The following is a 25,520-nucleotide window of genomic DNA, read 5'->3' as shown; positions in this document are numbered from 1 at the left end:
CCAGAGGCAGTTGGCCTATTTCTGTTTTAGTGCTCTATTAATTGATCTGAATCCTAGCTGAGAGCAATCAGGGCATGAGTCATCCTGCCAGTCCAGAAATGATTCTATTTTAACTATTCCACCGCGTGCCCAGCCATATGCCAAATTATAGCACAACACCAAGCATGAACATTTAAATGCCAACTTGTGGCTGCTTGATCCTAACGAGTCATCTTTTTGTGATACCCTAGCGTGCTGGCCCATTTTACGTCAACTTGAAACAAATCTAGAATTATCTGAAAGGAGGGAACCCCAACTGAGAAAATGCCTCCATAAGATCTGGCAGTAAGTCATTTTCTCAATTAGCAATCAGTGAAGGAGGGCCCAGCCCATTGTGGGTGGTGCCACCTCTGGGCTAGCGGTACTGGGTTCAATAAGAAAACAGGTTGAGCAAGCCATGAAGAGTAAGTCAGTAAGCAGCACCCTCCATGGCCTCTGCATCAGCTCCTGCCTCCAGGCTCCTGCCCTGTTTTGAGTTCCTGTCCTGGCTTCCCTCAGTGATGGACTGTTTTCTGGCAGTGTAAGCCAAGTAAACCCTTTCCTCCTAAAGCTGCTTTGGTTGTGGTGTTTCCTCACAGCAAGAGTCACCCTGACTAGGGCATCCTGCTCTCCTAATCTCTCATCTTAATGGCTCTACGTGCCTCGGTGTCTTTTGACCTGTGTGTCTGTGTTGTGTGGCAGATCTTTCCCAGAAGACACAACCAGACACTCTACTGCTGCTTACTCCAAACAGGGAGTCCATGACAGATCAAAACGGGACACCACTGAAGTGTAACTTTGTAGCGTTTTATTGGGGTTTGTTGCAGGAAGATAGGTGAGGGGTTACTTACAGGAGGAAGTGACTCAAGGACAGCTGCGTGACCAAAGCCCACCTGGGTGACAGCTCACAAAGCTGGGAACCTGGCACACACTGCACTGTCTGCAAGCAGCTCAACAGGTTGCCAAGTGTCCTTTCCAGGTGGCTCAGTTGAGTCCTTTTTAGGCAAATTCAGCAGGTTTTTGCTTCTTTTAGGCAGTTTTTGCCTCTGCTTCTCTCAGGCTCCTTGGTGGGTCTCAGCTTCTCCTTTATAACTTGGTTTCTCTGGAAACGATTCAGAAGTCTTTACTCTTTATACACTAGTGGGAAGAATGGGACCTAGTGAATCCGTCAGCTTCAGGGACTTCCTGAACCTATGTTGAGTTTACTTCCGGTCTTAAGAAGTGTCCCTTGCAGTATTTTACTTCTTCTTGGGCCATTCTGATGTTTCACCTTCCTCTAAGAATCCCGTCTAAGAATTTCCCTACAAGTTGCAAAGTCTTCATCAAGGATGAAACTGGTACACAAAGTCTGACACGCTTTTGGTTTTACTTAATTGACTTAGTTACCAGCCGCTATCTTTGTGGCTGATAGGTTTTAGATGAAAGCATCTTAAAATTTTTTTATCTCAAAATCTCCCTAACAATATTAAGTTAAATTATTATACATTATAATTTCCAAGAGACTCTGCTTTTCTTGTGCCAGGAGATGCACCCAGCACCCACTGCCAGAAAACATTCCAGCCTCATCTGGTGGTGGGTGTGCAGCCTGCCACAGTGTAGGAGAAATACGCTTGCTCTGGATGGCCTCGTCTGGCTTTGGGAGATGATGAACGTTTGATGGCACTGGGCATCACACTGTAATGTTTTATTTTCTCCGGAGAGTAGAAATGAGGTTTTGGGAAGTGTGTTAATGGAGACTCATGCAGGCGGCTGCCTTCCGGGTAGCACTGTTCGTTTTAGGGAAGCCTCGGAGGGCAAAGCTAATTTCTGTTGGAATTGCACATTGTGGAGTAACCCACATTGAGTTGCTTCGTTTTCTAATGATAGAATTTATCAGCTACATATTGTTTGACTTGGGTCTGTCCCAGATGTTTGGCTTGAACAAGTCTAAATGTAGGGCCATTCTCAAGGCTGCTGAGTGTTTTCCTGTTGCGGTGAGTCTATAGGGTCCATCCTGACTATCGGAAATGGGCTTTGTAATGGATCTTTGCTTAGTTCTCACGGTGCTGGATTTCTTTACAAGCCTTGGAAAGAAGCTGATTTTGCAAGACAACATGACGGAGATCAGAACTAACATTGCAGTCACATATCGTGTAAAGATGTGTTGGTCACTGGGGGCCAGCGTGTGCACTGGCTCTGGAGGTTATGCCGCCGAGGCGTGACTTGTGCTTTAGTCTGCGTCAGTACCCTCTGTGATGTCCACATGACAATGACACTACCTAGTGATGCACTTCTTGGAAAGTTGCCTTATATGACTGTATGGGAGAATGGTTTATTCTAAAGGGTAAATAGTGTCTCTCCCCCCCCAACTTGAAATTTATAAGATAATCTTAAAGGTTACATACAGTTGGAAACATCGTAATGCACATGATAAGTGCATATAATTTTGTCTGTCAAGTAGTCAAAGAAAACCTGGATATGTCACAGATATTTAATTGTTTAACCATTAAGAGATTAATAGTCTGAAAAAAATGATTCAATTTTGTTAAATTGTACCTAAGTGGTGATTATCTCCATTATAATTTTAAAAACATCATTGTGCATTTTGAGCATCAGACATAAGTAAATGTGTGTTTAAATAACTTCGGAAGTGATGGTAGGCATGAAAAGGAAAGGGGTCATTTGGGAAGAAAATGGGACCAGTGGGAGGAGGGAGGGCGGGAGCGGGTAGTAGGAGCGACTAGGATCAAGGCATGGAATGCGCACACGTAGAAATACCATCGTGAAGCCATTCTTGTGAATCCTGAATATGGTGCTGATAAAATTTTAAAAGTGTATTGTTAGCCAGGTGGTGGTGGTGCACGCCTTTAATCCCAGCACTCGAGAGGCAGAGGCAGGTGGATCTCTGTGAGTTCTAGGCCATCGTGGTCTACAAGAGCTGGTTCCAGGACAGGCTCCAAAGCTACAGAGAGACCTTGTCTCACACTCCCCTCCCCACATGCATTGTTTGTTAGGGAAACAGCTCAGTTGGTAAAGTGTTTGTGGTGCCAACATGAGGACCTGAGTTCAATACCCAGGGCCCATGTTTGCAATCCCAGTGCTATGGAGGTGGAGTTAGTCACCCAGCCATGCCTGCTTGCAAGTCCCTGTCAGTGAGAGACCCTGTTTTAAAACACATGATAGAAAGCATCCACCTAATGACAACTGCACCTGAGGGTGACCTGTGACCTCCACATGCACACATGTGCACCGCATTGCACACACTTACATATACACACACAAACACAAATGATTCAAAAACTGAATTGTTGAGCTATATATTTCTTCCAGATACACATGATTGTTTAATATTTATACATACATATATCTCTGTTCTTATAACATATTATAGATTGAAATACTATCTTCAGGACAAAATTTCTTAGAAATAGGTCAGTTAAGATGAATTTTCCCTCAAGGTTTTATCTCAAGTTTTTCTTATTTGAATGTCAAGGATATAAAAGTCATCTCAGCAAATATACCTATAGAGATCTTTCTTCCAAACCCAAGTGTAAACAGTCAGCTCATTTCCTTTAAAGATTGTTAGTTCCGTGATTGTCAGGAAAGGCAGGCCAGCTCTCTACTGAGAAGTTAGCCTTCTTAGGATCTATGGGGATGTGTCCTGTAGTAAACCTGTCCATCCCTCCTTGGAAACTGACCATGCCCTGTTACGGTGTGCCTCTACCATATTGAGTCTGTATGTGTTTCCTCTGTGTTGTATCTGTGCTTTCACCGTGTAGTGTCTGCACGTGTTTCCATCATGTGTGTCTGCATGTGCTTCCATCATGTGTGTCTGCACGTGTTTCCACCATGTGTGTCTGCACGTGTTTCCACCATGTGTGTCTGCACGTGTTTCCACCATGTGTGTCTGCATGTGTTTCCACCATGTGTGTCTGCACGTGTTTCTACTATGTGTGTCTGCACGTGTTTCCACCATGTGTGTCTGCACGTGCTTCCATCATGTGTGTCTGCACGTGCTTCCATCATGTGTGTCTGCACGTGCTTCCACCATGTGTGTCTGCACGTGTTTCCACCGTGTGTGTCTGCACGTGTTTCTACCGTGTGTGTCTGCGTGTGCTTCCACCGTGTTGTGTCTGCGCGTGTTTCTACCATGTGTGTCTGCACGTGTTTCCACCATGTTGTGTCTGCACGTGTTTCCACCGTGTGTGTCTGCACGTGTTTCCACTGTGTGTGTCTACACATGTTTCCACCATGTTGTGTCTGCACATACTTCTACTGTGTTTCTACTGTGTGTGTCTGCGCATGTTTCCACCGCGTGTGTCTGCACATGTTTCCACTGCGTGTGTCTGCACATGTTTCCACTGCGTGTGTCTGCACGTGTTTCTACTGTGTTCTGTCTGCACTCTTGTTCTCTGTTTTCTGCCTCAGTTGCTGTGAGGCTAGCTGGGAGTGTGCTGCACGCTGCTCGCAGGTTAAAGGACGCCTGTTGTGTTGTTCAGAAATCACCGGAGAATGTGTGAAAATTAGGATTGTGATTTCATATTGTCCTAAAACATAGACTCATTTTCTGTTGTGCTAGCTGTTCAGAATGTGAGCACCCTGAATCCAGTTCTCCCCTCTTCTGCGTTTAGAACAGATTATCTTTTTCTTCTTTCATTTGGTATCTAATGACTGGAAAATACAAAGATGTATCGGTTCATAAGCGCCCATCAAGGAAAAACAAGAACGAGAAGAGTTTGAGAGGTCAGGGGCTCAGTAGGAGAGTGCTTTGCAAATAGCTTCCATCTGTGCTGCCCTACACCGTGGCTTAACCTCCCCACTCAAGAACATGCTGTATGAAAGGCGTGAAATAGGTGTTTTTGTGTTTATATAGTCACCCAGCGAATGCCTATTATGTGGACAGGTGGGAATGAAGTTCAAAGACATAGAAGCAGCTCCTTTCCTGAGCGCGTGTGCTGAGGTGGTGAGGCAGAGGCACCATCTCTGTCGCGTTGACGGGTGGATATGGTCAGAGGCCTACAATCCCAGCTCTCCAGAAGCTGAGGCCAATGTGGGCTACATAGGGAAATCTTGTCTCAAAACAAACAAACCTAAAGCAATCAAGCAGACAGTAGCAACAAAGACAAATAGGATGCCCCAGGAAAGAATCAAGAATGGATTTGCACAAAATAGTTCGGGCACGAAGGGCTATGAGTTCAAAGGAGAAGGATGGGACCCAGTACACGAACCCCCAAGAGACCAAACGCATCACCAAAGGAACTGAAACTGAAAGAAACCTTGAGATGTGAAAATTACTATGGAATAAATTGGCTCCTTGAGTTGATCTGGAGAATTTATGTAGCAAAGAATGAAAAAATGGCTTAGATAGATAAATTCAGAGTGGATTATGGGAGCTTTTGTGGCAGAGCACATAGATAATAACATTGTATTTATACTGTGCCACTATACGTGCATTTATTTTTATTAAAATATAGTCATAACTTCCCTCCATTCCCTTTTCTTCCTCTACCAGTTCTCTGCACTCCCTCAAATTCCTGGTCTCTTCTTTACTAATTATTGTTTTACACACACACACACACACACACACACACATACTCACACACAAGCTACATCATCATTGATGCATGCATGAACATAATTTCAGGATTGACCATTTGGTATTGGATAACCAACTTCTCCCTCCCCGAGGGAAGACTACCTCTCCTACTCTGAGCATCCCTTTGATGCCTACAGCCTTTGTCAAACCCGTGTTGGGATGTCTATTGATGTGTTCCTTGTTCAGATCTTTAGGCAGTCATATTGTTGAGGTTTAAAGACATTTCTTTGAAAATCCAAATAATATGCTTTAATTGTGCACTTTGTCACATGTCTGCAAGAGTCGTTGATCTGATGGAAGGGGTTATTTTCCCACGGTAAGAATGTTCGAGCCTTTAAAACAAAGTCCTTAGCTAGGTCTGATAGTGGTGGAGCTAAGAAGTAAGCATGCCGGGTACTGACTATTGGTTTGTTACGCATTGTTTTGTAATTCTTGTTTTTTTTTTCCTCCCCCAGGTGCTTGCCTCTATCAGGGTTCCTTGCTTGCGGTAGGTCATTCTTAAATCTATTTCATTTGGATTAAGAGAGCAGCTTAACTGAGATGACAGAGTGAGGGAGGGGATTATGTCACTGTAAAATATGCTTATTTTCTTCTCCATGGGTTAAGGATTCCTCCTCAACTGGTACCCGTACCATCGCGCTCAATTACTTAATAACCCCTCGAGAGTGAATTAGTTCCATTTGTATACTCAAGTACTGAATGAGAAGTTTGCCCCCAACCCATCTGCATTCCATGGGTGTCCTTTGTGTTCTTGCAGTCAGGGATAATTGGGTCCCATCCTCTCGTCACATGCAAACCGGGGTGTGATGTGTTTATATTCCTGTTACATTTGCCTCCTGCTTTGATCCCTTCTTTAAAGATGCTCTTATTCAATTCAGTACAGCAGAAGAGATTCTCGATGATTTCTCTGAGTGATAAGCTTAAGTTTTTGGTAAACAACAAACAAATTAGCATTTTTATCTCTGACCCTATGCCACGCTGGGTAGGCAGAATTGATTTTGAATTTAATGTCAGAATGACTTGGGGGAAAAGCTGATGCAAGTCTCGTGCGTTCCTTTTCATTAATAATGTACTGTGGTGCATAACAGTGTGTTAAAGCCTTATTGAAAAGACTGTCTACACTCCATCAACTCTAATAAATGGTATGACAAGCCATTCTTCACCGCTTTTTCAGTTGGGGCTTAACACATGCTGCAGTAAAGCAGACTCTGAGGGTTGGGAGGGATGTGCTCATTTCGTCCCAGTCTGCTATTGATACGTGGTGTGATTTTACTTTGTCATCTTCCATTATCCTTGTGCTGAAATAGATGTGGAGTAGCCGAAGTCTTCAGGAGTTTAGATAACTATAGATATTTGAAGTAATATTAGTAATATTTTCCAATCCGGTCTTTATTTGTTATAGTTGTTGTTCTGCAGATACACACACACACACACACACACACACACACACACACACACACACACATCCCTCTTGATAGTTTTCTATTAAAGAACTGGAAAAAACTATTTTTTTCCTCTTTCTCATTCCATGCCCTAAAAACAGAATTTTCTTTCTGTTTCTTCTTTAATACATTTTAGAAATCATTCTGAAATCAAAGTCTGTCATCAGTTTTGGGGAGTAATGGCATATAGTTTAGACAAGTCAATCAACTATATTAATACAATTCATACTTTTTCAATATATTTTCATAGCTATTGATTTATCTGGTACTGAGGCCAGTGTAGTAGGCAGGTCGTGTACCCCCATCCCCCACCCTTTACAGGGTCTTATTATATTATGGAGCCTACTGTGGCATTGAATCCATGTTCTTGACTGTTGGGAGTTATTCACCAAGCCCAGAAGCCCTCTTTTTCTAGTGGAGAATTGAAGAAGAGAGAGGGAGATGAAGAGACTGACTGGAGGTCTTTGGCCATTGAGGAGTGGGCGACATTAATCAACTTGTCTGCTTTCTCCTTTTTACTGCTATCTGGAGATGTATCTAGACCATCTCCCCCACTCACCTTGGTTGCTGTGTGTACTTTAATAAAAAGAAAAAAATGTCATAAGATAATTCAAGGGGTCAGTTCTAACCAGTTTAAAAAAGAAACCCCAGTTGCCTTGAGTGGATAACCTTGATTCCCGTCTGTCCATGCCCTGTGGGTCATGCCTAGTAGAGTGGCTTCCTGTTTCATCTAACTCACTCAGAGCGCCCTCCAGACACCATCTTTGCTCCAAGACATCGCTATCTTTGTTCCTCACCCTCCTCCAGCCCAAAGTACTTGAAGTACTTAGTATTGTATTTATGCAGTTCAGGCGCAGATGTTACTTACCACAACAAAGACTATTTGCTTACCCAATGGTGACAATGAACCTGCTGGGTTAGGTCTTGGTGAATATCAATGAACAAATGAATCTCCACCATCTTGAAGTTCAAATCATACGTCAGATATGCTTTCAAGAACTGGAAGAAGTCACAAAAATAACGAAGTGTAGAATGGGAAGATAGGAACGACTCAGCTGGGGCTTATCACTTTAACTAGGATGAAAAGGTGACCTTTGCAGCAGCAAGACCTGGAGAAGGCTCTTCTAGGACTGAACCTGTAGACATCAAGGAGGACATGTTTGAGGGGTGAAAGGTGAATGTCAAGTGTGAGTCAGAATTCCCTTGGCCATTTGTTGGGTACCTGGAGGTCAAACAACTGATGCAGATACCCAAGGAAGGAAGCAGCTGGAGAGGAAGCCAGGAGGGTGGGCAGGGGACGGAGTGTTCAGCCTGGGCCTGGATTTTGCTTATCCTTTAAGCAGAGGTGGGTGAACCATTAGAAGAGCAAGGGAAGAGAAATGACAAAGCCTGACTTATCGCTTAATTAAACTGTTGGACTAGGAATGGAAAAGGAAATAGCACTCTTGTTTCTAGGGAAACAGTGTTGAATACTTTAAAAAGACTGTAGAGGTGAGTCACTAAGAGTTGCTGTCAAATCAGGTGTGGGAGCAGCAGACACAAAAGACTGAAGAAAGCTGAAAATCTATAGACTCTGCATTTTGATTTATCTGTAACCACCTTTTGTTTTAATGATATTAAAATTAATAGTAGCTTCTGGAATGTACTTCAGAGGTTGGTTATTTGTCTGGAATGCACTAGGTCCTGGGTTTGATCTCCAACATCATGGAAGGAGTTTGGGGGTTGGGAAGCAAAGAAGGAAGGGAAGAGATAATGTGGCGGAGGGGCGGAGAAATGTCAGATAATCTACTGTGGTAGTAGTTAATTACATGCTTTGTTATGAGTCCCTCTTCATATGACCTAATGAAGACAGACGTGGCTCTTCCGCCAATGAGATTCCAGAACGAATATTCATGAATATATTTTGAATTTCAAGAATCCAAGAACAGTGCGCTAGTGTAGCCGTGTCGTATACAATTCTAGGAATCCCTAGTTCAACAGCTCTTCACTGCTGTGGGTGAGAAGGCTCGTCTTGTAAAGCACACCCCACTCCAGAGCTAGTCCTGCGTGGGGCGGCTTAGCACCATCTTAGAATTCTACCCACAAGCTCCTTGTTTCAGAGCTAGAAATGACGTCAGAGACCCGGATGTCTGAGGTTCTTGCTTTATACCCGAGGAAAATAGAACAGGAATATAAAGTTCTTGTGTTTCATTCAGTTGTCAAGGGGACAACCAGAAGGAGGCCTGGACAGCTTAAAAAAGGGCAAGTGTCAGCTTTCGCAAAAGACCTCCATACAACGGAGCTGGAGAGGTAGCTCAGTGCTTAAGAACATGGACTGCCCTTCCAGAGGACTGGGTTTGTTTCCTGGCGACCACACAATGGCTTACAACTGTCTGTAACTCCAGTTCTAGTGGATCCAGTGACTGTTCTGGCCTCTGAAGGAATTCTATACATGTGATAAACAGGCTACATGCAGGCCAAACACTCATATATATATAAAATAAATAAAGTTTTAAAAAATAACTTTATTTAATAAGACATCAAGTACTTGGCAACATGAGTTTTAGGCAGTTTTTAGTGGCTAGTTGTTGCCCCAACTGTGTCTTGTGAAGTCACCTCTCACTGATAGCCCCTTTGGCTCTCCTCACTGCTTAAGAGGTTGCCAAAGAGCAGAACACTCATGGCCCTGGTGTGGAGCGCTGACCTGGTGTAGATCCTTCCTCCTCTGCTGCAGAGCGGCTCTGTGACCTTGGGCACAGCTAGCAACTCTGTTGCCTGCTGTGTGAAATAGGGACAAATGAGGCCCCTCCAGAAGAATTTTTAATAGAAGAATAAAGACAGTGTGTGTGTGTGTGTGTGCGGCTTTGTGCTAACACAATACCCAAGACATGCTTTTTTGCCATTGCAAAATTCCCTTTCTTAATAAAGAAGAGAAGAGAAAAGGATGGTGGTGAGCGAGCATTTGCTGGTATTGAAAAACTTCTAGCAACTCAAGAAATAAGTGTTGGTTTTGTAGCCAAGGAAGCTGAGGTTCAGAAAGTATCCGTCGCTTGCCCTGAGTCTCACGGTCTGTAAGTGCCAGAGGAAAGAGAGGTCAACAAACCTGGTTCTGACTCTAAACCATCTCGTCCGCATTCTGCTTCTCCAGCCAAGCTTGCCTCTGAGCATGCTTAGCTTATCTTCTACCCCCAGTCCTGCCTTCCCAGCCCCCTCCCTGTGGCACCTGCCATGCAGTTGTCTCTGCCAGTCTTCATCCCTGACTGCTGGAGAAGCCAGCTGTCCCTGGCTAACCTCCTCCCATTTGACTGCCGCTGTCCCATGCTAGTGCATGTACACTAACTTTGTGACGTGATGCTAAAGGCGTTTAGGGACTCAGTGCATCTTAATAGACGTACTATACTGTTTTGAAGTATTGTGTGTGTGTGTGTTTGCGCGTGTGTGTATTTACTCAATCTGGGTTGTGTCCAACTTCTGGAAACCAACCACGCGGCCTTGCAGTGGCATTCGAGGATGGCTTGGTCCCGAGCCACATGGAAGGCATCTCTCAGATGTATTGAGTTCAGCTGTTCCCTTTCTTTCTTTGATTCTCTCTCCTCTATTTTTATATTCTTTCATTTGTCAAGTCAGAGATTGCCAGAAGGGAGAAGAAGGAACACCAGAGGAAACAGTGAACCCTGTGTTTGGGTCTGTTTTATGTCCCACCCTCTACTCTCCTACATTTTCAGATCCAGACTTCCGTCAAGGTCAGACCCTGTAGGAAAGGGTTCACTAGAGGGAAGCAGTTATGACACATCGTCACTGCATGCAGAAGAAGAGGAGTTTCCCATTTTAGTGTTTATGCGTCTTTATCTTCTGCCCTTTCTCGAGTAAACTGAATACCAAGAATTTAACTGTCCCAGGTTTTGCGTCACTGCCTTCGAACCCCTCTCCTTTGTGAATTCTGGGGATGGGTGGTCTGATGGCTACTCCAGCCATTTCACTCTGTAAAGCGAATCTGAACTGCGTCTGTCACAGAGTTGCAGGCAAGGCGAAAGGTTAACATGACTGCTCAGCCCAAGAAAGCTTGTTGGGATAATATGTCTCAGCCATCGCCGTAAAACAGTTCTGATTCGCAGAGGTGAGCAACACTGCTCTTCTTCCCCAGAGCAGATGTGCCAAATGTTGAGATCCTCTTCAGGCAGCTGCTGCCAAAGTGAATCATAAACCATCAACTTTTGACAAATTTGAAGAAAGATATTGAGGACAATAAAAGCATGACATGTTTGCTACATCTGATAAAATACGGTACAAAGACCTGAGTTTTGGAGATAGAACTGTAGATGGAGACTTCGCTTACGTTTCCCAGCTGCCCAGACCCAAGTAATCACACAGAAACTATATTAGTTACAACACTGTTTGGTCAATGACTCAGGCATGTTTCTAGCTAGCTCTCACATCTTGAATTAACCATTTCTATTAATCTGTGTATTGCCGCGAGGCTGTGACTTACCACAAAGTTTCCGGATCCTTCTTGTTCAGCAGCTGCATGGCATCTGTCTCCTTTGGCAGCTACATGGCGTCTCTCTGACTCTGCCTACTCTCTCTCTCTATATCTCTTACAGCCTGGCTATATTCTGCTCTTCTGTAGGCCAAAGCAGATTTGTTTATTAACCAATAAAAGCAACACATATACAGAAGGACATCCCATACCATTGGACCTTGGGACTATAGCATACACGCTGAATGACCTCAGATATGACTGTCTATTGTGCCTCAGCTTTGCCATATGTAAGGGGTGACCCACCTCATGGATTAATAGGAAGTCAGCCGAGTGAGTGCCTGCGGTAGAACCTCAGACTGCCCCGACAAAGAGCAGCTGTTGGCATCTTCCGGATGGCGGCAGGGTCTGGAATGGATGTGACTTAGCGATAGGGGCCGGCGGCTCTTGGCTCAGGTCCTTTCGCTAGAGGAGCAGCTGTGGAGCCTGGAGTGAGCTGTCGGGAGGACACCAAGCCTCAGTTTCTGAATTTGTGGTTGAGAGTTAGAGAGACTCTCCAAGATAATGCAGGGTTGAACTGATGGGGGCGTCCTTGGCTGTAGCCTCCACTGAGGAACCTCAGAGCCACACGTGGTTACTGAGTAGACACCATGTGGCTAGCAAACCCCAGAAACTGAGGTATAAGTTTTGATTTTTCTTTTCTTTTCTTTTTTTTTTTTTGAGGCAGGCCTTTTCTGTATAGCCCTGGCTGTCTTGGAACTTGTTTGTAGACCAGGCTGGCCTCGATCTTACTGACATCCGTCTGCCTTTACCTTCTGACTGCTGATTGATTTTAATAAAAGGTTTATTTTAAATTTTTATTACATTCTTATTTGTTTATCTGTTTGCTTTGCATGTGTGTGTGTGTGTACGTAGGTACATGTACACTTGTGTACTTGTGTGAGTTCTCGAGCACATACCATGTATGTAGAAGTCAAAGTACAACAAAGACCTCCCATATAAGTATTTGGAATTAAACTCAGGTGGTCAGGCTTAGTGGCAAGTGTTTTTAGCTACTGAGCCATCCCACTGGCCCAGAAGTTTAAATTTAAGTAGCCACTGTGCTAGTGGCTATTGACTATATATTAGACAGATCACATTTATTTATTTGTTTGTTTACTTTTGAGACAGGCTCTCTCTTTATAGCCCGGCTGGCCTGGAACTTGCTGTGAAAACTCAGCTGCCCTCAAACTATAACTCAGCAGAGATCTGCTGGCCTCTGCCTCTGAGTTCTGGGATTAAGATAACGCACAGCCCACCCGGCTAGAGCGGCTTTACAGACGTAAAGTTCTCAGTGTACTCTGGAGTACTTAAAGTTAGCAGGTGGTTTCATGGGTGGGTGTGGCCCAGGGGAGATGGTAATGTTCTGTAGCCCTTGTAGGAACTGAAAGCAAGGTGGTAAGAGGTCTGCTGTAAGGCCCTTGCTTGCTGTTTTCATATATTTTGAGCAGTTTTGAGGCTACCTCTATTGTCCTTCTCTGCTCCTGCTGTGCAGTAGATCTGAGCCATCCCCTGCATCTGTGTCGTGCACATTTCCTGAACACTTCTACATCTGTTTGGTCAAAGTCTAGTCTACCCGTGGGAGTGTTTTCCATTGAACATAGCGAAGAAGAATCTTCTGAACGAAAGACATTTCGTTCCGCTCTGGAGGCCCAAGCGAACCTACGAGAGACAGCGTTCTTGGGGGCTGCAGTCTTTCTTGAGATGTTCTCTGAAGCACAGCTTGCTTTTATTTGGAACTGTAGCAGTGGAGGTGACCCTGCAGGCTTGAAGTTCCCCATTTCATCTGTGTTGGTATTCATCAACATGCTCAGAGATTCTCTCAAGAAGAGAAATGAAGAAAGCTACAGGACTTCCCCTAGCCAGTGCTCCAAGTTCCTCTAACCAGAGAAATCTTGCTTTGTGGCTGCAGCTAAGACATCTCGGGCTCTGCGACATGGGGGTGAGTATGTGGCTTCCTAGGATTTATTCAGAAAGGAAACAAGTTAGCCAAGTTAGCCATTCCTCAGATCCTTAATTTCCTGTAAGTATGTTAGATAATTTGTTAGATAATTTCCCAATACTTTTCTGCTGGGTATTATAGGATATCTTTTTTTTCCCCACAAGTTAAGGTCATCTGGGAAGAGAAACCTCATTTTAGAAAGTGCCATCATCAGATTGACCCGTGGACAAGTCTGTGGAGCATTTTCTTGCCAAGCCTACTATGGGCAATGAAATCCCTGGGCAGATGGTCTTGGGCTGTGTCAAAAACCAAGCTGAGTGAAGCCATGGGGAACAAAGTAGTAAGTGTATCCTCTGTAGTCTTCTGCCTCCAGATTCTGCCTTCCTTGGGTTCCTGCCTTGGCTTTCCTCAATGATGAACTGTGCTCAGAATAGATTAAACCCTTTCCTTCCTAAGTTGCATTGGTCATGGTGTTTACCACAGCAATAAAAAGCAAACTAAGACACCCTTTCCTATTTATTTTTTAATACAGAGCACTATGCTCTGAAGCCGGGAGGCTGGTCTTTATTAAGATGCATCTGTTTTATGACAGAAATTGAATTCCTCTGCGATGCAATATCACTGTGCTAGGTCCTGACGTATATGTAAGGACTGGTTAGCTTCCGGATTCTTGTTGGGGGTATTTGGGTTGAGACTAGACAAAATCAGGACTGAGGAGGGGATCTCTTTTAGCTGATTTCCAAAGGCTGCTCTGGGTTTTCATTGTGCAGACTGAAGGTTAGAGCTGTGTTTTTCCTACTAAGGATTAGAGGGTGAGAAAGCACCTGACCTAAACATGCAATATATGCAAAATCGCAATATCTATCATCTGTCTGTCTATCTATCTATCTATCTATCTATCTATCTATCTATCTATCGTCTATCTATCTATCTATCTATCTATCTATCTATCTATCTATCTATCATCTACCTACCTACCTACCTACCTACCTACCTACCTACCTATCTGTATTTTGAGATAGGGTCTCAGTATGTAGCCCTGGATAGCCTGGAACTCACATAGATTCTCCTGGCTCATTCCAAGTGTTGAGATTAGAGGCATGCACCACCGTGCTAGCTGGTATGCAATTCTCCTAAGAGAATGTACTGCTGAGTTTGTACCCTTGAGAGCCAGATGGTGAGGAGTGGCCAGTCAGTGCTGCAGATGATGCTCTGTTCTTGCTGGGGCTTTGCATGTTATACATCTTCATCAGAGGCACTAGCTTCTTATTTGGGAATTGATATCTTCTCAGAATAATTGTGTGTGAGAGGAATAATACAAGAAATTCTGTACTTTTATTGACGAATAATCCATATGCATTTTCATTCTTACTCATATTCTTGTTGGAGGAGCAGATGTTTTAAATTAACAAACACATTTCTTATGCTTTGTTTGGAATGTAGAGGACGCAACTGAGTTTGGCAACCATATTTATTTGCTCCAACTGTGTTATGTGTAATCATATATCTCAATTTTTCTGGCTAGTCCATACGTGCCCACCACCCATTTTTCTTTATTTTTCGATGTTTGTGCCATTTTTCTCCTCAAAATGGCAGTCTAGTAGTTTGTTTTATTTCGTCTACATTTCTTTGTATGACTGTAAAATATTTACATATGCATGTTTATTTTATACATGGTATGTTTATGCGTGCATATGTATATATATATATATATATATATATATATATATATATATATGGATAATCCCTAGAAGAGAACTGCCAGTCATCTGTGACAACTTGGGATACTATTTTATTATAGTTTATTTGCTCTTTCAAGCCTTTTGCTTATTAAGGAAAAGCTACTATGTAAATATCAAATGACAGTTGAGTTTAACAAGTGAGCTTCTATTTTCTTGGGATTTGAATTGCAAATGTCTAAAGAAAAGTTGTCTTGAAATTTTTGAATGGAAAGAGTTTTGTTTCTGTGACAGGAGGGAGATTTATATATGACATTGGCACAAAATAACTGAAAAAAAAGTCCTTGAGCAGTTCCGTGTGAAGTAAGTGCTTAGCTTCTCGTGCCCCCGCTATGTTCTTTCAGCGATGAGGCTTTCGGCTGCTGGTATTCCTAAGCTGGAGTGAAGGAAGAAGGAAAAGACCCCTCAAGTAAGAAACAGCTTATTGTTAGTGTCCAGAAAACCCTTGTGTGTGGGTGCTTCCCCAACAGCTTTTGCGATTGGCGATTAAGTAACTTTAATGCTCTCCCTCTCCTCCGAAGGGAAATTGCATGGGCAGGAGAGGATTCATGGGCAGGAGAGGGTTGCGTGGAAGGGCAGATTTCATTGTTCTTTGTTTGTCACGCTCTTCACATGATCTGCACATAGAGAACATGAGAGAATTATTAACAGAAATATAATATTCTTCGGTATGCTTCCAGGGTCAACTCCTTGGAGGGACCTTTGCTTAAAGGATGAAAAATCAGGGCTAGAAGGAACTTGACGGAAGCGCTAAGCAGGAACCTGTAGTTATGCTTGCTGAGGGTATAGATGGTAGTGGAGCCGTGCCACAGTTCAAAGCTGTCAACTTCCTTGCGGTGGCCTTTGTGACTGGACCTAGGAAGACTATATACCACATGAATTAAACCGTTATATGTACCAACAGACTCTGGGCCAACTACCCAACATCTCCTTTCTCTCTCTTCTGCTCACGCAACTCTGATTTTTAAAAACCCAATCCCTTCACTCCTTTGCTTGTTTGTATTCTAGTTGTGTATTTCCTTGCCAGGGATTAGTTAAAAGCCTGTGTGTGAATGTCTGACTGAGTTGTGGCCAATGAGATGTACAAAGAGGTCAGCTAAGACTGTTGGGTGTTGAGAAAGAGACCCATACATAGGTTCCCGTTTCCTAGGTCTGAACAGATTGAGAAATAAAATAAAGAGTAAATGCAGAAATCAAAATATTACCCTAAGGGCTTGGGGCAGTGGTAGACGCCTTGCCTAGCACGAACAAATTCCTGGGTTCGAATCCCAAACACTGCTATTAAATAAACATTGCCATTTATTTTTAACTAATATATCTCAGCTGCAGCGTAGAGCTTTAGTTCTCTTAGCCAGACACAGGCATTCATAGGGGAGCTCTGATGGGAATTTTTCCTTGTAGAAGGACCGTGTGGACGAGAATCACTGTTTGGAGAAGCAAGAAAAAGATTTTGGTTGATAGATTTGCCTTCTGGGACAGCAAGCAGGGCAGTGAGGGCAGTGAACACAGTGAACAGTGATGTTGCTGAACACATCAAGGTTTTTTTGTTTTTTCATGGACCTGTTAGATAAATCATGCTATCTTCCTCTGAAGGTAAGAAAGGCCAGGATCTACATTTTCTTCCCTGGGGGAGGGGGGAGAAAAATCCTCAAGAGTAGGAAAGCATAAATGTTTACTGATGGGAAGTTTTGAAGGTTGGATTTTGAATGTTGGCACGTGAAGACGTGATCTCCAGAGCTGCTGCTTCCCTTTTATAACTGAGCTACCACCCAAAGCTTGGTGGAAGAGAATAGGGAAGAGCTTGGTTTCTCTAAGAGATTGGATATGAATCTGAAAACTTAACTAGCATAGGGGCATACTTTCCTGGGTCATTCTTGGATGGGTGGATAAGTTCTCTCATTGTTTGAGCTAATACAAATTGACTTTTCTGTTTCTTCAGTTCTTGAACCAATACCCTGGAATCAGATAGTGGATGTAGTCTACATTTGGAATAAGTGTCAGTAAATAACAATATAATATCATGTTTAAGATGGGGAGTGTGAGCTTTTCTCTACTATTTGACCTTGGACCTTTGACTGTGGATCTATAGTACAGAGCTGTTGCAAAGATAAATGAGATAACGCTTGAAAGTACCTGGGATATAGTCAGTACATGCTAGCTCCTAAACATACTAGTCTTAGGAGAAAACCACTTTTGATGTTGATCTTGAAATGTCGGCCTTTGTTGACTTGGAAGAGGTGGGGGGGTCTCCTAAGACAGAGGATCAGCGTGAGTGCTCACCGAGGTGACTGAGGGAGTCAGTTTGATTGTAGTGTGAGAAGGAATGGATAAAACACCGAGAAGGGGCCTTTAAACTCCAGCTCACGTAGGCTTGGAATAAGGCATTTGAAGTGGAATTATGAATTCAGACTCTGTCTGACAAACTGATGAGATGCATTGCCCGCTGCTGTGTTCATTCTCTCTCATTTCCACCTGTGACCAGATGTTGTCGCTCCGTAGAGCGTTGGAGAGTGTGTAGATGGCTCTGTGTAGCTAATCAGCACCATGTCCAAGTGAGATCGATGTGCAACATTGGTCAGTGCTGCTAAGGCCACTGTCAGCTCATCACAAGTAGGCTCCCCTGCTAATGGGCACTGCTGCCCTCTGTAGTTTTGCTGTCTATCATGATGTCCCTTAATAAAGGGGCCTTATAACCATTTTCATTCTTCTTTAATCTAGTTTCATTTCTCATTTCTTTTTCACAATTGGCAAAGATTAAATTATGTTCTGGACAGTATTAAGATAAAGTACATGTTGTTTTATTCAAATTTCTTATGAAATTAGATGGCTGATTCCATTCTATGAACTACCCCAGAGACTAAGGAGTGTGGTTTTTCTCTCATCCTGGACAGCTGAAATAAGTGTGCAATGGTAGCTTCTAGAATTTTCTCCAATTTTTCAAATCCTACTAAATGTTTTTTTCTTAGATGAAAGATCAGGTATCATCAGAAGCTTTAGGGATAGGAGGACCACTTGAAAAATGTGTCCTGCTGGAAAAGATTCTTAATAGCCTGGGGACCTGGGAGAATTTCAAGGAGATTTCATAGGCAGAGACAGCGCAAGTGCATATGAAAAGGAGGGACGCATACTAAATGGCCATTTTGGCAGCCACTTTAAAAGAATCAAACACTCTATTGAAGAAAAGACATCTTTTCTTAGTTCTTACTTGGGTTCATTGATGATTCTGGAGAAAAAAAATCAATAATTCCATTCAAGATATAAATATAAGCTATAAGGAAAGAAGTAGTGTAAGCACCTAAGCCTGGGTATTCCTAAGAGATGTCCCATACATTTGTACAGGCGTCAGAATATGGGAGACTGTCTTTGAGATCGGGATTTTCTTTTGTATTGTTAGTGTATTACTGTTAAAGAAAATAAAACTTAGATTATTAATAACGGCTTTGTTTGCTGTCATTGAGGGCGGCTTTGGCCTTCTGACCCTCTATTGCCTCCGAGACCTCCCAAGTGCTAAGACATAGGCATGGACTATCATGTTCATTTCTTTGTGTGCTTCTGATGGAACTCAGACTTTCTACACGCTAGTGAAACACTCCACCGACCATATTCCTGGTTAACCTTAATAATAGTGTTCTTTAAAAACTAAACCACAGAGGCCAGGGAGATGCTCAGTGGATAAGAGTTCTTGCAGAGGACCTAAGTCCAGTTTACAGCATCCACATTTGACAGCTCACAACCATCTGGTACCTGCATGCACATGGTATGCATAAAAGCATTACACACAAGTAAAAAAATAACTAAATTTTATAAAAGACCCAAACCATAAAATCCAGAGTACCAACTTTGAGAGATGAAAGTTTCTTGACTGTTTTTGTAAGTGGAGTAGTCTCTTGTATTATTTATTATATTAAAGTAATGCAGGCTTTTCCTAAAAGAATGTACACTACACTGAAGAAAAGGAAAATCCCATTAATCTCAGTGATTTCACAAATAAAAGTAATTGTTATTGAATATTAGATGACAATATTTTAGAACCTTTTCTTTGAATATGTGTGCTTTGTATACTAAACAAAAAATAAGGATCATAATACATGTACTTTTCGTGCCTGCTTTTAGATTTAATGTGATATAATGGATTTCTTTTTAAAGACGTGCCTCTTTTTTTAGTATGTGTTTATTTGTACTGTGATCTTTCATCGATAGGCTGTAAGATACCAGTTTTCATTGACTGGTATCATAGTAGCCCATTGATTTAGGATTGTAAGTAACTCATGATAAAGGCTCTTAATGCTTCCTTATTATTGTTTGAGTCTGCATTCCTTAGGGATGTGACATTTGAGGCACGTGGAATATGTTTTTGAAAAGCACATCTGTGTACACATTTAATACATAATTGTCAGCTTACCCTTTAGGAAGACCTGATGATTCTCATTGCCACTGATTTCTGTATCCTTTAATGTAAAGATAAAACCAACATTCAGTTTTAGAATAATTGACTTTAAAGGGTGGAATATAAGATAATATTGACAAATTAGTCAACATTTAAAAATATCAAACAGTACAAAACTAAATAAGACCAAGAGAGTTCAAGTTTCTGAAAGATGTAGTCTTACAAAGAATCACATAGTACCTAGAATTCATGCAACTATTTAAGAACATCAAACTTTAGAAACTAAACTGAGAATAGAGGGTGCACACCAGTGAAAACACTGGTAACTAAGGGCCAGGTTTGATGGCACATGCCTAGAATCCCAGTACTCAGGAGACTGAAGCAGGAAGATTGTGAGTTCTAGGCCAGTGTGTGGTACAGAGTACATTCTGAAAAAATAAGCCATTATCATTCTTGTTAATGATTAAATTAAAACTAAACTCACGATGAGATATTACCTTACACCTATTAGAAAACAGTTCAGTGATCAAACTCAGTTTGGCTGTGACTCCTAAGAATTTGCTCGAAGGAATTAAGAACAGTTATGTGTAAAGAAGTTCTTTTGGTATTAATTACATTATAAAGTAAGGAGTATCCAAATAGAAGGGTAGTTAAGTAAATCAATATGTTAGCTTGAAACAGGAGATTATGCAGTTGTTAAAACGATAGCTGTAGACAGCATGTGGTCATTCAGACACATTTATGTTAAATAAGAGTGCTGGGTTCACATTTTGTGATTAAACCTTTAGAAAAAAAAAGTCTTTTCTATGATTTGAGGTTGCCGGGGGGAGAAACAAGATTGGTCAACAGGACAGAGAAGAGCTACAAGTAGTGAATGGAGCCAGTGATAAGAGGAGGCAAGGAGATAGTGGATGAAGTCTAGAAAGGGGCAGGATGGGCAGGAAGGGGTCAGCCCCCTAGTTACAGAGAACACATAGGCAAGGGGCTCTCTTCAAAGGAGCCGAGCATGAGAAAGAGTATGAAAATTAAATCATTAAGATTTTTAGCATAAGTAATGGGTCCTCAACCCAAAGGCTGTGATCCATTGCTCCCTTAGCCTGAAGTCCAAGGATATGGAGTCAGTGGCAGAGATAGCTGTATCTGTGTATTGATATGGTGTCTCTCATGACTGTATGCTTTATTTGGGTTGGCATCGTTTGTAGACAACTTTTTTATGATAGGTTTGTTTTACATACCTTAGGTAGCTTTTATTTCCAATTAAGAGAGGGCTCTTTTTTGTGGGGGGGATGGCATCTCCAGAAACAGCTCCAGGGGAAGTTTTGGTTGCTGTGGCTTCCGTCAAAGATCTCATCCCAGCTGTAATGGTCCCCTGTGGCGAAGGAGAAACCTCGTGACCGATCCCATCACCAAGTGGAAGCGGGGGGGGGGGGGGGGGGGGGGGGGGGGGGGGGGGGGGGGGGGGGGGGAGTGCTCTGAAAATGAAAGCAGCCTGGCCAAAGAGAAAGGAGCAGATGTTCTCTTCAAGGACAAACAGACATTTGGAAGCCACTTGGTTTGTTTACTGAGCCTTAAGTGAAATCTGCCATCTGCCTGATTAGCCTCCTCACTGTTGGTGAAGCCACTGGAACCCAGTCTCCTGTCATCCCTCTCGGCCGGAAGCTGGGCCTTGCCCTTTCGACTTTGGACTTCAGACTCTTCTGTGGAATGGCTCTACCAGCCTGCGACCAAGGACGTCTGTTTCTTTCGCTGCACTGGGTCATAGTTCAGATGTTCCCGCTTCAGCTCTACCCCCGCGATTAGGGTCCGTGTTCACTTGTTTTCTTCTGAAAACCTGAAAGATGTTATTGGATATATTTCTCCCTACAATAAACCTTCCCTTATCTGAAAAGAGAACGTCTGGGCCTATTGATGAATTGGGGCCCCTGACATCTTCCCTGGTGGGGCAGTGAAGTAAATGGGTGGCAGGTGAGATGTTAATACGTTTTGAAATGGGATGCTTTATTGCTTTGCGATATGCTCGTGTGGAGCATTTCTCAGGCACTTAGTTCTTTGTTTCATTTATTTTCCTTTGATAAATGACCAGCAGAAAGGGAAGGGAGTCTATAATGGAGTCGGAAAACGTGTTGACGGGAATGATAAGTTCAGAGTGATGGCCTAGGCTTTTCTGCTGGTCCTCCGAAATGAGCGGAAGTCTTGATGCGGTTTTCGTGGCAAAACCTTGCCCCATGGTGAGGGTACAGAGGAGTAACTTAAACCCTTGCACTTGGCATGTAGGAGCTGTGGAGAATTGGCTGAAGGACCTCCCATCAGTTCCAGCCTTGCTGCAGTACAGCCCCACCTCTTCTCCTGTGACACTGGGTGTAGGTTAAGTCTCTCCATCCCCCATTGCTAATGAACACCCATCAGTGCCTGTAAACGTCCCTCCTACCACTGTACTGAAAGTCTTGTTTGGGACGTTTTATATATACTTCTTTCTCTTTGTTGAGAATTGTTTTTAAGAGCGAGCAAAACCAAGACTCCGTTTCTTTGGCTTTAGCAGATAGAATGTCAGCATCTCCAATTTGAGATGTGAACAAGTAGCCTGCGCTGGTTAGTTTTTGACAATCTAGAACTACCTGGAACAACAGTCTCAGTGAGCAATAGTCTGGGGTGTGCTGCCCTGAGGGTTGGCCCATGAGGGATTTTCTAAACTGAGCTGTGGTGGGAAGACCCACTCCCGACGTGGGAAGCACCATGTTATGGACCAGACCCTAGACTGGATGAAAAGGGGAGCACTCCCTGAACACGGGCAAGCATACATGCACGCTCTCTGCTCTTGACTGGATCCCTTCTCTCTCTGCTTATAGCTATAGGAGCTTCAAGTTTCATGAGATGACCTGACCCGACCCTAGAACTGTGAGCTACAGTTAACCATTTCCTGCCCAAGTTGCTTTGATGAAAATGTTTTATCAGTCACAGAAATGAGGGCCTCACCTTCCACTGTGATGTGGATATTCCTGGGAGAGGCATTCTCTAGGTTATGCTAGTCCATGTGGCCCAGAGAGTTCATACCCCCCCCCAACCCCACACAAGGGGAGCTGATGGCTCAGACTGTAGAGCACTTGCCACAGAAATCTGAAGACCTCAGTCTGATGTTCAGAACCTACGTTAAAAAGCTGGGTGTGGTGGCATGTGCTTGAAATCCCTGTGCTGGGGAGGTAGAGACTGGCAGATTCCTGGGCCTTCCTGGACAGCCAGCCTAGCTTATTTGGTAAGCCATGTCTCAAGCCAACAACAACACACCTGAGGAACTACATACGCATCCGGAAACACATGAAGCCCCCCACATGGCTTCTCCTATCTCCACAAAAGTTGCAAAGAAAATGGGAGTGAATGAATCTGTATACATCAGGCAAGGCGTGGGTGGAGCTTGGTCAAGCAAGAATGTCTTGGTGTCCTGGGTAAAAGGCCCATGCAGCTTCTGTCAGTGTTAGCTAAACTGTGAACATAGAGAAATAGGAGGCTTTTATGGGAACTATATATTATATTCCCTGGGGTAGGCAGGGAATAGGGTGCTAGGAAACAGAAGTAAAGAGCGTTTGTGGCTCCTGCCATCGCGTGTTTGTGTAGGAGCTGAGGAGGTGTGACCTAGTGGGCTGCGCCATGTCTTGCTTTAGTGCACCTTAAAGATGTTGCAGGTCGATGTGGGGAGCAGCTGGAACGGCTTCAGTGTTAGCACAGAAGTCCCTGCGTACTTCTGCCCCCTTTCTCTTGAGCACAGGCCTGGCTGTGTTACCCTGGCTGACCTCTAGTTTGTAGACTCTGGAGATTCTTCTGCCTGGACCTCTCAGGTAGCTGGGGCTACAGGCATCCACCCCCATGTATGGCTCTGCTTTTAAAAAGGCTTCTTTGAACTCAGTATTTTCCAGTGTCTATTTCTGCTTCAGCTTTTACCCACATGTCTCCGTCCTAATGCCTCAGTTTTTACTCAGACGAAAAAATATATGGAAGAACATGAATTAGATGGAAGTTGCTTTCATTATTAGCCACCTTGCTTTCTTTTCTTTCTTTTTTTTACTGTATTCTGACTATGATTTGTGTGTGTTAGTGTGTGTGTGTATGTTTGTGTATGTGTGTGTATGTGCATGTATGTGTGTGTATGTGTGTGTTTGTGTGTGTATGTGTGTATGTGTGTGTATGTTTATGTATGTGTGTGTGTATGTGTGTGTATATGTGTGTGTACGTAATGCTTCTACCATTGGTTCTGTCTTAGATTTTGCTGCCTTCTGGATGTCAGAGTGGGCCCAAGCCTCAGTAATAGGTGTGATATTATGTGCAGCTTACCCCGTGCAAATGCAGATATCTCACCTTTCGTTAGCTCAGCTCTCGGGCAATCTCCCCTGTTTGGAATACAGCTAAGAAACAGGAACTAACAACAAAAGACGTGTGAAAGAGCCAAAATAGATACGGCATTGTCTATGCCTAGAAGGGCTGATTGATTTATTCCCCTGGGGCCTCTGGCTGTCAGTGTACCTGGGCTGGAGGAAAGGACTGCCTCATTGCAGGCTCAGCAGTATTGAGCTTCCTGGAGGCTGGGGCTCTCTGCCAGGACTTGGGAAGTGTGGAATGTATAGCTGGGAACTTCAGCCAAAGATTTGGGGCTCTTGTTTCGTTGTAATTATACACTCAAAAATCACTTTTATCTGCCGTAAAAAAGTGCATCTTTCCCTGGTGGAATGGGGCATTACAGTAAGACACATTCCATTGTCGGGGGTCCCTGGGCATCTGGCCCGGGGCTGCTTTAGGAAGCACCAATGAAATAATTTTGTCCGCTCGGTTTGCCTTCATGTGAGCACGTGCTTGGGAGTGCACACATGTCCTGCACAAGCAGGTACCTGTCAGCATTCTGCAGGTGCATGCTGGGTGCATCAATTCTGGCTCAGAAATACTTTCTCGTCTGACATTGCTTTATAGTTGGGGAATATTTATTTTACCTCTAAATCTTTCATTTGTGTGGCACGATGTTTTTTCGTTCCTTTAAATCCTTCCTTGTTCCAGTACCTTTTAAATCTGTCCTGGGACTTTGGTTGGGTCTGAACCTGGTCTGTGCAGACATGGAAATGGGATCTCCTATGCTAACCCCCGCCCTGATTCATGTATTGGAGAAATGCATCTTTCTGATACTGGTAGCATCATAGTAAATACCGGATCCGGGTGTAAATCCATACCCTGGTTTGATTGAGATGTGTGGTCCCCCTGGGAAAGAGCTTCGACCCTGAGAACAATTGTCACTCAGGTATTTAGTGTCGTCATGTGCTGTGATGATGGGGTGACGTGAGACTGACTGCAGGCAGGAAGGCTGTACCGCCTGTGAGCGAGGATACTGGCGTGGTGTTGGGCGTGACCAGTTCCTTCCAATAGAACTTGATGCAATAATCAAACATCCTGTGTCTGTGCTGGCCGCCACTCAACACGTGTGGCTAGGAAGCACTTGGAATGTGCCTAGTGCCAAAGAGGAAGTGCATGGTTTATTTATTTTGGATGAAGTAGAAATGGCCAGCTTTCGCCGGGAGCTTCCGTGTGGACAGTTTTTACATCGACTTATTCTCAAAGATGTGATGTGCACAGAAAGCGTCCACTCTAGGTATTTTTGACGAGCATGTGAATGACCCCTACTCAGGCTCTGTGGGAATTTACAATGGAATGGTTGAAGACTGGGAGCCACAGGGTCAGGAGACGCCCGGAGTGCCAGGCTTCATAGCTACCTCAGCTTCGTGGGCAGAGGATGACGGACAGACACTTTGATCTAAGAGACCTCAGTTCTCTTCCCCTCCCCCCCTCTTTAAAAGTGCCCATTTTCTTTCAAGGACCTTTTCTTGTAGGCGTATCTTTTAAGAGATGTGGGCCTCTTCCTTAGGCTCAGAGATGAATTTTCTTTGGTTT

General features: G+C 43.5%; 1 protein-coding gene across 1 annotated transcript in view; it reads left to right on the top strand.

Annotated features, from left to right (window-relative positions):
- Window positions 1-25,520, top strand: part of Fras1 (Fraser extracellular matrix complex subunit 1) — a 409,549-nt gene that overhangs the window by 4,696 nt on the left and 379,333 nt on the right. Inside the window, exon 2 of the mRNA XM_087908851.1 lies at window positions 6,049-6,080. Coding sequence (XP_087764977.1) covers window positions 6,049-6,080 — 32 coding nt within the window. The remainder of the gene's footprint in view (window positions 1-6,048; window positions 6,081-25,520) is intronic.

Source organism: Myodes glareolus, chromosome 8 (assembly GCF_982192425.1).
Source record: "Myodes glareolus chromosome 8, mMyoGla1.1, whole genome shotgun sequence".
NCBI classification, from domain to species: Eukaryota; Metazoa; Chordata; class Mammalia; order Rodentia; family Cricetidae; genus Myodes; species Myodes glareolus.
Note: the sequence above shows the minus strand (reverse complement) of the source record. Positions and strands in the feature narration are given on the sequence as shown.